The sequence below is a fragment of the Colobus angolensis genome, unplaced genomic scaffold (genome assembly GCF_000951035.1).
Source record: "Colobus angolensis palliatus isolate OR3802 unplaced genomic scaffold, Cang.pa_1.0 Scaffold7, whole genome shotgun sequence".
NCBI lineage: Eukaryota > Metazoa > Chordata > Mammalia > Primates > Cercopithecidae > Colobus > Colobus angolensis.
The window spans coordinates 16575937-16588491 of NW_012120709.1; the positions used below are offsets into that span (position 1 = coordinate 16575937).

General features: G+C 39.6%; 1 protein-coding gene across 1 annotated transcript in view; it reads left to right on the forward strand.

Moving 5' to 3' along the window:
- The window catches only part of ZC3H12C (zinc finger CCCH-type containing 12C), a 41146-nt gene that overhangs the window by 20880 nt on the left and 7711 nt on the right, over positions 1-12555 (forward strand). Inside the window, exons 3-5 of the mRNA XM_011926684.1 lie at positions 996-1135; positions 7508-7742; positions 11523-11629. Coding sequence (XP_011782074.1) covers positions 996-1135; positions 7508-7742; positions 11523-11629 — 482 coding nt within the window. The remainder of the gene's footprint in view (positions 1-995; positions 1136-7507; positions 7743-11522; positions 11630-12555) is intronic.

Sequence of the window (12555 nt, forward strand, 5' to 3'; positions counted from 1 at the left end):
GTTAATAAAGCATTTACCTACATGATTTCATTCAGCCCTCCTTAGTCCTAAGAAGAAAAATGTCTCCATTATAGAAAACAAATAGAGCCTTCACACTGTAAAAGAACATGATTATTGCATTCAAAGCAGGAGACTTTTTCTTCAAAAACATTGGAATTAGTATTATTTTTGAATTATTAGGTTAAAGTTTACAAGTAGGGCCTGGTACTAGATAAATACTTAACTGAATGACTACACTCTTAGTTGGGCATTTTCTTTTAGGCACTAAGGCTGCTAATCCAATTTTGAATGCCGTTTTGTCATCATTAATCCTTGTCCAACACAATATAGTTGAACAGAAACTAGGTGTCTTTTTACTGCAGTGTATGCAGAGTGTTTCTTCTATGAAGTTAAGCATTGTGAACATGTTTTTCCTTTCAGTGAGTGTGTAGTATGTTGTTTTACATTGATCACCTAATAAAGTTTGTACATTATTCAGTCATTGAGTATTGAAATATACACTAAGAACTTTTGAGAAAGAAAAGTTTTTAAAACCTCATAAGTAAATACTTACGAGTTTTTACAGATTTTTCAGATTTTTTGATACATGATTTTTACCACTGTTTTTACAGATTTTCTTTTTTTGTATTGAGTTCTTGACATTTGACTGAAATTCTTCTTGCTGTGGTTGAAAGAAGCCCTTTGTGTTTTCTTTATTCTGATCAAAAACAGCTTGTGTCTTTCTGACTAGTTAACCTTTACAACTTTACCTTTGAAAACTCACTTTTGTTTCTTCTCTGGAAAATTATCATCCCAATTTTCTTTTGTGTTTTTCCTCACAGATCTTGATTTTCAACTTAGTTATCTTGATGTGTCTCTGAGCTATAAACTCCATTTTAAATCTGACATCTCTTATTACTGTTGTAATTATGTAATAATTGCTGTTTATAAACTTGGATTAATTTACTTACATTTAGGTTTTGTTGTGTTTTAAGTGTTCTGTAATAATCTTTCAGCCATGGAAACAAAGAAGTATTTTCCTGCAGAGGAATAAAATTGGCAGTGGATTGGTTTTTGGAAAGAGGCCACAAAGATATTACAGTTTTTGTTCCTGCTTGGAGGAAAGAGCAGTCCCGACCTGATGCTCTCATTACAGGTAGGCTTATTCCAGGCAGCTGCTTGTTCCTCGCTTTCCTGTCATTCCCATGTAGTGTCTGGCACTGTCAGGTATCCCAAATCTGTTTCACTGACTCAGTGTATGCAGTGGGACACTAACGTTGTTTTTTGTTGTTGTTGTTTTCTGAGATGGAGTCACACACTGTCACCCAGGCTGGAGTACAGTGGAGCGATCTTGGCTCACTGCAACCTCCGCCTCCCAGGTTCAAGCGATTCTCGTGCCTCAACCTGCCAAGTAGCTGGGATTACAGGCACGCACCACCGCACCCAGCTAATTTTTGTATTTTTAGTAGAGACAGGGTTTCACCCTGTGGGCCAGACTGGTCTCGAACTCCTGACCTCAACTGATCTGCCCACCCGTATGAGTTTCAGGCAATGATGTCCTCTATAACTGTTCACTCCCAAAGTGCTGGGATTACAGGCATGAGCTACCATGCCTGTCCTGGTTTTGAGTTTGAAAACTATCTGGTTTTATTAATTAAACATTAATCATCACTACATAAGCCAGGTGTTTTTTTCTTTACTTTTGTGGAAATTCTGACTTCAAATTTTGGGAAATTCTGACCTTTAGAGAGATGCCAGAAGTCACAAGATCTGGATCCAAATTCTGGCTTTGCCGTTCACTAGCTATGAAGACCTTGAGCCACGCAATGAACCCTTTTGGGCCCCAATTTTCTCATGTACTATTGTGACATTAGGTGGCGGTCAGATTCTAATAACAGCAGTTCAAAAAAGACATGTAAGTCCATAAGATGTGCTTCAGTCCAGTAGAAAGAAATGTATTTTGCATTATGTTGTAGTGTTTAAATGCCTGAGTTTCAGGCAATGATGTCCTTTATAACTGTTCATTACTATTGTTGAACATTTTGCCCAATTGTAGTGATTTACAATCAACCTCCAACCTTTCTTGTCCTTCTCTCTGCATCCAGCATTGACAAAAACTGAGGCACCTGTGTAAAGAAAACTGTAAAACATTTTAAATAAAAAACAAAGAGACCACCTAATATATACCCAAAGGGGATGATTAAGACTTAATTTTCGGCCGCGCACAGTGGCTCATGCTTGTAATCCCAGCACTTTGGGAGGCTGAGGCAGGCGTATCAGTTGAGCTCAATAGTTCAAGACCACCCTGGGCAACATGGTGAAACCCTGTTTCTACCAAAAATACAAAAAAAAATTAGCCAGGTGTGGTGGTGTGTGCTATGGTCCCAGCTACCCAAGAGGCTGAAGTGGGAGAATCACTTGAGCCCTGGAGGCAGAAGTTGCAGTGAGCTGAGATCGTGCCACTGCACTCCAACCTGGGTGACACAGTGAGACCCCATCTCAAAAAAAAAATAAGACTTAATTGTTATGTATAATTATTACTTCATTGTTAAATTAACATAAGAATGAATAGGCAAGTCATGGTGGAGTCCAGAGCATGGAACCAGACCCTTAGCCTATGTATATAAACGTAAAGCAGAGAGGTCATAATTCAACCAGTAGTACCAAATATTGGATAACCCTTTGGGAAAAGTATACTTGTTTAGACCCTTATCTTACACCATATAACAATAAATTCCAGATGACTGAAGACTTAATTGTCAAAAATCAAACCATCAGAGACCAAAAGAATTTTCTAAATTTAAAACGTTTAGAAGAAATTACTAAGGAAAAGAGAGATAAAATTATATCAAAATTAAAGCTCCTGCATTTTGAGAAACTTCCTTAAAAATGGTAATCGACCAGTTGCCTAAGGAAAAAAAAATCCAACAAAGAATCGTGTCCTTAATACAAAGAGCCCATACAGATTGATTAAAAAAACAAACAAACTTCTTTCCAGTATATAAGCATCAAAAGGCTAGGAATAGACAACTCCCAGAATGCAAGCACTAAATAAGAAGAAAAAAAGTTCAACCCAATTAGTAATTAAATAAATGCAAATCTAAACAATGTTATTTTTTACCCAACAAATTAGCAGAGATGGCCAGATGCGGAGGCTCACGCCTGTAATCCCAACACTTTGGGAGGCCAAGGCAGATGGATCGCTTGAGGTCAGGAGTTCAAGACCAGCCTGGCCAACATGGTGAAACCCTGTCTCCACTAAAAGCACAAAAAATTAGCCAGGCCTGGTGGCGGGCACCTGTAATCCCAGCTATTAGGGAGGCTGAGACAGGAGAATCACTTGAACCCAGGAAGTGGGGGTTGCAGTGAGCTGAGATCACGCCATCACACTCCAGCCTGGACAACTGAGCAAGACTCCGTCTCAAAACCCCGTCTCTAAAAAATACAAAAAACTAGCCGGGCGACGTGGCGGGCGCCTGTAGTCCCAGCTATTCGGGAGGCTGAAGCAGGAAAATGGCGTAAACCCAGGAGGCGGAGCTTGCAGTGAGCTGAGATCCAGCCACTGCACTCCAGCCTGGGCGGCAGAGCGAGACTACGTCTCAAAAAAAAAAAAAAAAAAAAATTAGCAGAAAGTAAAAATCTGATAACACTCAATGCCCTGAAGCAGTTACTCATAGGCTGCTGTGGAAATTGTTGCAACCTGTCAAGAAAGTAGTTGGTCTTAAAATATTAATATTCTTGCATCTACTAGTTCGCCTTCTAAGAATAAGTTCCAAGAAAATAAGCAGAAGTACAGACAAATATTTGTGATCAAAGACATCCCATGCAGTATTATTATTTAGAATAGAAAAAAAAAAAGTGTTCATTCATTAGAAGAATGGTTCAATCAATTAGGATGTATCAATATGATAGAATATGCATTAGAATATTCAGGCAGAATTTTTAATGATCTGCGGAAATGCTGTTTTGCATAAAAGGCAGATTTTATTTTATAGACAGACCCACAGACAGGCATACACATATATATATACACACATATATCAACAATGGAAAGAACAAAATACGCAGGAAAGATGAGAAGGAAATATACCAAACTGTTAACAGTAATTGCCTCTTGATTGCAACTTTGTGAGATCTTTATTTCTCCCTGCTTCTTAGTACTTGTCCTTACCTTTCTCATTTTCTACAGGGAACCTAACAATGTTTTGATAATGGGGGAAGGGATAAAGTAAACTAAAAAAAGAAAAACAATATTTAAGCATGTAAATGACTTTAAAGCTTCCTGAACATGAAAGGAGTATGAAAGCAAGAAGAAGAGAAAATGATAGTACACTGTGTAAAATGTGTCTAAGTTTAGTTTTAAAAATACCAGCATGCCAGTCCCTGGAACACATCAGTATGCAGACTGCTTTGTAAAATGCCAAACTAATGTCAGAGGCTTTTAGGTGTTATAATCCCGGGGTAATAATTCTCTTGACTAAATCCCTCAACCAGATAATACCTGGTAAATTGAGTAGCCCAATACTCTTTCACTGCACCAAAAAAAGACACTTGATAAGAAATATTTTCAAGTTGTCAGCATCATAGATTCAGATTAGCACTTTTGCCAATCTTCCATTCATTTATCAAATATTTAACAAGCACTAGCTGTGTATCAAGTGCTGTGCTAAGAACTAGAAATTCAGTTAACTTTCTAGTTTTACTGAACCCATATTACTTAGGTCAGGATTATTTATGTCATCCTAATTAATGTCCTTCTAACCTCATTAACAATTAAAGAAATGCAAAGTAAGCAACATGATGACTGTGAGGCCACCAAACTTAATCTACAACTCACTTTGGTGAGGATCAAGACATGGCATAGATGAGTAAACATCCTTACAAATAATAAAGTGCCATAGATTACTCGTGAACGTGAGACTGTGAATGAACTGAAAGACTTCAGAGTATATCGGTTTAAGTAACTCATTTATTCACTCCACAGACAGTCACTGAACACCTACTGGTATGCCTCATGGGCTGGGTGCTGATGGATACAAAGATAAATGACATATGGCACCTGCCCTCAAAATGCTTATCAAGTTAACACACAAAACTATAATATGACAAGACGGGGCACTCAATTTTGCATTGATATTCTTTCATTTCTAAAAGAGATCAACAGTAGGCCAGGCACAGTGGCTCACACCTGTAATCCATCACCTTGGGAGGCCCAGGCGGGCGGATCACGAGGTCAGGAGTTCGAGACCACCCTGGACAATATGGTGAAACCCTGTCTCTACTAAAATTACAAAACTTAGCTGGGCATGGTGGCATGCGCTTGTAGTCCCAGCTACTCAGGAGGCTGAGGCAGAAGAATCGCTTGAACCTGGGAGGTGGAGGTTGCAGTGAGCTGAGATCGCACCAGTGCACTCCAGCCTGGGAGACGGAGCAAGATTCTGTCTCAAAAAAAAAAAAAGAGATTGGCAGTTACATCTATTAAACAAAATTAAGTTGAAGAGCACAGTGTTTATTGAGAGATTGCCAGGCACTGTGCTAGCTGCTTTGCCGTAAGTTAACTCAAGTACTTCTCATAGTTTATCAACTGCATTTGACAACATGAAGAAACAGGCTCAACAAGATTGTGATTGTCTGATGTGGAAAGTGGCAGAACCTGAGATTTGTCCATGATTTGCTGATGCGCACATTTCTTCCACTCATACAAAGGTCTGGTCTTTTTTTTTTTTTTTTTGAGACAGAGTCTCACTCTGTTGCCCAGGCTGGAGAGCAGTGGTGTGATCTCAGCTCACTGCAACCTTTTCTTCCCAGGGTTCAAGCAATTCTGCTGCCTCAGCTTCTCGGGTAGCTGGGATTACAGGTGTGCACCATCACGCTCATCTAATTTTTGTATTTTTCGTAAAGACAGGGTTTTGCTATGTTGACCAGGCTGGTATTGAACTCCTGAGCTCAAGCGGTCTGCCTGCCTCAGCCTCCTAAATGTCTGGTCTTAATGAATTCTTCTGTCAGGAGCATCATCAATCTGTATGCCAGGATTAGTGCTGACCCACGTCACTCTTCCATCCGTACCCAGCTCACACTTCTGCTGTGGCAATTACAACTCTTGCTTACCTGGCTTATGTGTCTGTCCAGTGCAGTAAGACTGAGGCTCCTTTGGAGAAGTCATTTTTAGTCTTGATGGCTGTTAACATCTAGCACAATACCAGGAAAGTATGTAATAATCATCTGTTGCAGAGATGGATTGAAAAAAACTTGGTAAGTCCAGTTAATAAGCATTGAGAAGTAGTGAGCTTTTAAAAAAAAAAAAATCCTGACATCTGTAGGTTTGTGCCCCACACTCTGTGCCAGAGTTTACAATGGTGGGAAAATGGGGGACAGAGGAGCAAAAGTAGAAAGAAAGGATGGTTGAAAGAGAATTTTTATCATTGATCAACATATGAACTCTCGTACCCTTTTTTAAATCACAAAACAAGTCAATAGAGTTACAAAGTGCCTTAAGAATATGCCAACCAGCCGGGCACGGTGGCTCACTCCTGTAATCCCAGCACTTTGGGAGGCTGAGGCGGGTGGATTACCTGAGGTCAGGAGTTCAAGACCAGCCTGGCCAACATGGTGAAACCCCGTCTCTACTGAAAATACAAAAATTAGCCGGGCATGGTGACAGGTGCCTGTAATCCCAGCTACTCAGAAGGCTGAGGCACAAGAATCACTTGAACTGGGGAGATGGAGGTTGCAGTGAGCCAAGATCATACCACTGCACTCCAGCCTGGGCGATAGAGCAAAACTCAGTCACAAAAGAAAAGAGTATGCCAACCACAGACAAAATGAGCATCTCTCTACCCGGCCTTTTCTAATCAACAGATGCTTTCTCCACATAATCACTTCTTACTTCTTACTCAGTTCGACCCCCACGAGAATGCTGCCGTTCGTTACCCTGTCTCACAGAAAGGTCATGAAGCATATCATAGCCACGTTCATGACAACACTCGTGAACTCACTGCCTCCTCTCTCTTTGAACTTTCTGCATTTATTTTTCCCTTTGCTACCTCGACGACGTCTGCTTCCTTTCATACTCTCCCACTAGTTGGAAGAAAACAACTACAAAATATGCAAACAAACTTAGAGGAAAAAAATGTATTGCTCACACCTGAACCCCACACAACATACAGCTGCTCTGTTAGAACGGTGTTCAAGTAGGAACGTGGAAGAAACTGTGTCCATAGTGGTCATGCTGATGGCTCCAGGTCTTAAGCAAAAGCTTCATATAATGACAGAATTTGCCCAGTCATGTTTCAATTTTACACTGTTCATATTTTTTAACTATTTTTAAAGCCTTTATTATTAAAATTCCTGAAGGAAAAATACTATTGAGAGTTGGAAATTACGTTATATCTACACATTAAATCATAATCCCTAATTAAAGGACTGCATATATACAGCTAATGTTTTAGAGTTTCACATTGTATGAAAGTTGCCATGTGTGTTATCTGTGTATTTCCTTTCTGAAATCCTACCGTTATTATTCTTGCAGATCAGGAAATTTTACGTAAGTTAGAAAAGGAGAAAATCCTGGTGTTCACGCCATCCCGGCGGGTCCAGGGGAGGCGAGTGGTGTGCTATGACGACAGGTTCATCGTGAAGCTGGCTTTTGAGTCGGATGGTATCATTGTGTCCAATGATAACTACAGGGATTTGGCTAATGAGAAACCAGAATGGAAGAAGTTCATAGATGAACGATTATTAATGTATTCATTTGTCAATGACAAGTAAGTAAAACCGTTTACTTGCCAATGATATTGCTTCTGTGAAAATATAACTATCCCCGGTAGCTGCTACAGAATTCTCTTTTTGCCACTGTCCAGACCTCAAACAGGTTTCTAAGAACTGATCTCCCCACTGTTCCTCAGTGGGAGTCAGGAAAACTGCAGAATCACTGCCACGGGAGGCCCGGTGTGAGTGGCAGGCCCCACCTTTCCCTGTAAGTCACTCACAGAACACCTAAGGTAGAGGAAGTCTTCTAAGACTCTGTCTGAAGAACCTGAGGAAACAGACATAGGGGGAATTCCCATCTTCACCCTCAAAGGACTGCCTTTTAAAATTAGTGTAGAGCATTGATAGCTTACTAAATAAGCCATGCTTGGCTTAACAACAGGGATATGTTCTAGAAGTTCGTCCTCAGGCGATTTCATCATGGGTGTGAACCTCATAGCGTGTACTTACACAAACCTAGCTGGTCCAGCCTACCACACACCTAGGCGACATGATACGTACAGCCTGTTGCTCCCAGGCTACCAACTTTTATAGCATGCTACTGTACTGAATACTGTAGGCAATTGCAATACAGTGGTACGATATGTTTGTGTATCTAAACATACCTAAACACTGAAGAGGTACATTTACCATAAAATATGCTATAAAAGATTTCTAAATGGTACGTCTCTGTAGGGACTTACCATGAGTGGGGCTTGCAGGACGGGAAGTTGTCCTGGGTGAGTCAGTGCGTGTATGGTGAGTGAATGTGAAGGGCTAGGACATTACCATAAACCACTATAGACTTTATAAACACCGTATACTTAGGCGATGCCATATTTATCAAAAAATACTTTTTTTTCAATAATGTATGAACCTTGGCTTATAACATTTTACTATTAATATATAAACTTCTTAGTTTTTAAAACATTTTTCTCTTTTGTAATAACACTTAGCTTAAAACATTGTGCAGCTGTACAAAAACATTTTCTTTCTTTATATCCTTATTCTATATGCTCTTTTCTGTTTTTATTATTTTCTTTCTTTTTAAAGTTTTTGTTAAAAACTAAGACACAAACACATTATCCTAGGCCTACTCAGGGTCAGGAGCATCAGAATCACTGTCCTCCACCTCCACATATTGTTCCTCTGGAAGGTCTCCCAGGGCAGTACTGGGCGTGGAGCTGTCATCGCCTATGGTAACAATGCCTTTTGAAATACTTCCCAAAGGAACTGCATGAAGCTGTTTTACAGTTAACATTTTCTTTAGAAGTAGAAAGAATACACTCTAAAATAAAAATAAAAGGTATAATATAGTAACTACATAAACCAGTAACATAGTTGGGGATTCTTTGGTTTTCTTTTGTTTTTTTTTTGTTTTTTGAGACGTAGTCTTGCACTGTCGCCCAGGCTGGAGTGCAGTGGCACCATCTCGGCTCACTGCAACTTCAGCCTCCCAGGTTCAAGCAATTCTCATTCCTCAGCCTCCTGAGTAGCTGGAATTACAGGCACGCCCCATCACACCTGGCTAATTTTTGGTTTTTTTTTTTAGTAGAGACGAGGTTTCACCATGTTGGCCAGGCTGGTCTCAAACTCCTGGCCTCAATCGGTCTGTCTGTCTTGGCCTCCCAAAGTGCTAGGATTACAGGCGTGAGCCATCACACACAGCCAGTAACATCGTGGTTTATCAAGTATTATGCACAGTCCGTAATAGTATGTGCTACACTTTTATACGACTGGGGGCACAGTAGCTTTGTTTGTACCAGCATCAGCATGATCACCAACACATGCGTAATGCATTATGCTATTACGTTACCAGCAACTTTTCAGCTCCACCGACCGTCATATATGCAGCCCATTGTTGACCAAGATGTTATGCAGTGCATGACTGTACATGAATTTTTAAAGTTCTTATACTAATTTAAGATTCTGACCATGATGAGAGTCTAAAAGTTGATGAATGAACAAATGACATCAACAAGCATGTCTCATGAGAAGTAAATATATTTATAAATATGTAGAAAAAGTTCACCTCTTGTGCTAATTGAAAATGCAAATGAATCTAAAAAGAATATATTTTCTCACTCATTTAATTCACAACAATAGTTTTGTGTGTGCCTCATGCTATTAAAGATGCACTGATATATTATTTGGCAGAGGTGCACAGAAGCCTCAAGAATATTGTGTTCTATCAACCCAAAAATCTCATTTCTTGGAATATATAATGAGGAATAAATAAAGACCAGATGTGTTCATTTCTGTATTATTTATAATTGCAAGAATTCAAGGGCAACTAAATGTACAATAGAGAAATCAATCAAATTATGATACATCTCCTACTGGAATATTATACAGCTCTTCATAATTCAAAAAAGAATTATGCCAGGTGTGGTGGCTCACACCTGTAATCCTAGCACTTTGGGAGTCCAAGGCGGGTGGATCACCTGAGGCCAGGAGTTTGAGATCAGCCTGGCCAACATGGCGAAACCCCGTCTCTACTAAACATCCAAAAAAAATTAGCTGGGTGTAGTGGTGGACGCCTGTAATCCCAGCTACTTGGGAGGCTGAGGCAGGAGAATTGTTTGAACCCCAGGCAGGGAGAGGTTGCAGTGAGCCGAGATCATACTACTTCACTCCAGCCTGGGTGAAACAGCAAAGCTCTGTGTCAAAAAGATAAAAAGAATTATTATGAAGGCTATTAAGAAACATGGGAAAGTTTTTTTATGTTAAAAAGACAAAGTGTAAAATCATATTTGTGTTTGATTAAAGCCATGTAAAATGATATGTGCACAATGAAAATGACTTAAATCTAACACAGACATGGAAAGTAATTGTATTAAGATTGTGGGATCGAGTGACTTTATCTTCTGTTTTGTAACATGTAATGTTGCCATATTGTTTTATAATACTGAACACTGTGTTTGCTAAGTGTTAATAATCAGCCATGTTGACACTGCCGTAAGGGTTCTTACATTATTCCCATTATTCACATTTTATAGGTAAATACTTGGGTTTAAGTTCAAATGGTGATATAATGAATAGCAGAATTCTTCAAGCATAACTTCTTTTCATTATTCATGCCATAAATTCTTCTCTTCTTTATTAGTCCATCCAAAATAGTAGGTTTATTTCCTTAGCATTTTTTCTATCTCAGTTGAGAAGCGCATTCAAATAGGGAAGAGAATAGATCGGAGTTAGGTATAATTGAATCTCGACTATACCATGTGACATTGGATAAAAATCACCTAATTTATCTAAACCTAAATTAGAGAAGTTTTACTTGTCTGTAAAATGGAGCTGATACTTCATGGGATCATGGTTAGGATGCCATGGTGTAGTGTGTAAAGTGCCTGGCACTAACCCGTGTTCAGTAAGTTTGTACCTTCCCATTGTGTTCTAGCCCCTCCCTTCTCAGCTGCTCCGCCTCGCCCCACCTGCAGCAATCTATTGCATGAGGTCTATGTTGATGAAACTCCTAAAGTGTGACTGAAATCATTTTCTAAAACCCTTACAAAATCCCAAGACTGAGAGGAAGGAAGAATTAATAGAACATGCTCAACTCAAAACTTACTTGAATGAAAACAAATATAATTTCAGAGCTCGAAACAGTTGAATTTTCATTAAGAAAGGAGAACTTCATTTACTGATTTCTTTTTTACTCTGTAAACATTGAATCAAAACGCTTGGATTAAAATTTCAAAAAAAATTACTTAGAGTGAGCAAATCTTTGTCCTCTTTTTAGAATTAAATTATCAGCTTCCAACTTAGGTATCATTTTTTTATTATCTCTGTGACAGGTTCATGCCCCCTGATGACCCTCTTGGCAGACATGGCCCCAGTCTGGATAATTTTCTGAGGAAGAAACCTATTGTTCCTGAACACAAGAAGCAGCCTTGTCCATATGGTAACTTGCTTTATGAATATTGAGTATATGCCATTAGAACACAATATAGTATTAAACTTTTGTTAATAAAAAGAAACACTTAAAATTTTGGATGGCATAATATGCAGGTCTTTGGACTCCAATTAAATTTCAGAAAATGTCTTGGCCATGAAAAAGAATTATTTTTACCTGTTTGGATTCAATACAAATGCATTTCCTTATATTAAAACATAGTTCAAAAAACACTGTTAATTCTACATGAAGTTAGCTTTGAAGTGAATAAAAATTTGGAGTTTTTTCATCTAGATACAAATCAGATTAGCATGATTCTATCACCCTACAATAGTACACTGTGCTCTTCAAAACAGAATTTCCTACCTAATTATAAAGTCCTACTGGAAGAGAAGAGGCAGGGAGGAGTTGAGGACACAGAGGTATTAGCCAAAAGTTCTGGAGGTGGCTAGGGCAGTGGCTCAAACCTGTAATCCCAGTAGTTTGGGAGGCCAAAGTGGGCAGATCACATGAGGCCAGGAGTTGAGACCAGCTTGGCTAACATGGCAAAACCCTGTCTCTACTTAAAATACAAAAAATTCACCAGGCGTGGGGGCGCATGTCTGTAACCCCAGCTACTCAAGTGGCTGAGGCATAAGAATTACTTGTACCAAAAAACTAGCCGGGCGACGAGGCGGGCGCCTGTAGTCCCAGCTACTCGGGAGGCTGAGACAGGAGAATGCCGTGAACCCGGGAGGCGGAGCTTGCAGTGAGCTGAGATCCGGCCACTGCACTCCAGCCTGGGCGGCAGAGCAAGACTCCGTCTCAAAAAAAAAAAAAAAAAAAAGAATTACTTGTACCCGGGAGGCAGATGTTGCGGTGAGCTGAGATCACACCACTGCCCTCCACCTGGGTGACAGAGCAAGACTCGGTCCCAAAAAAAAAAAAAGTTCTGG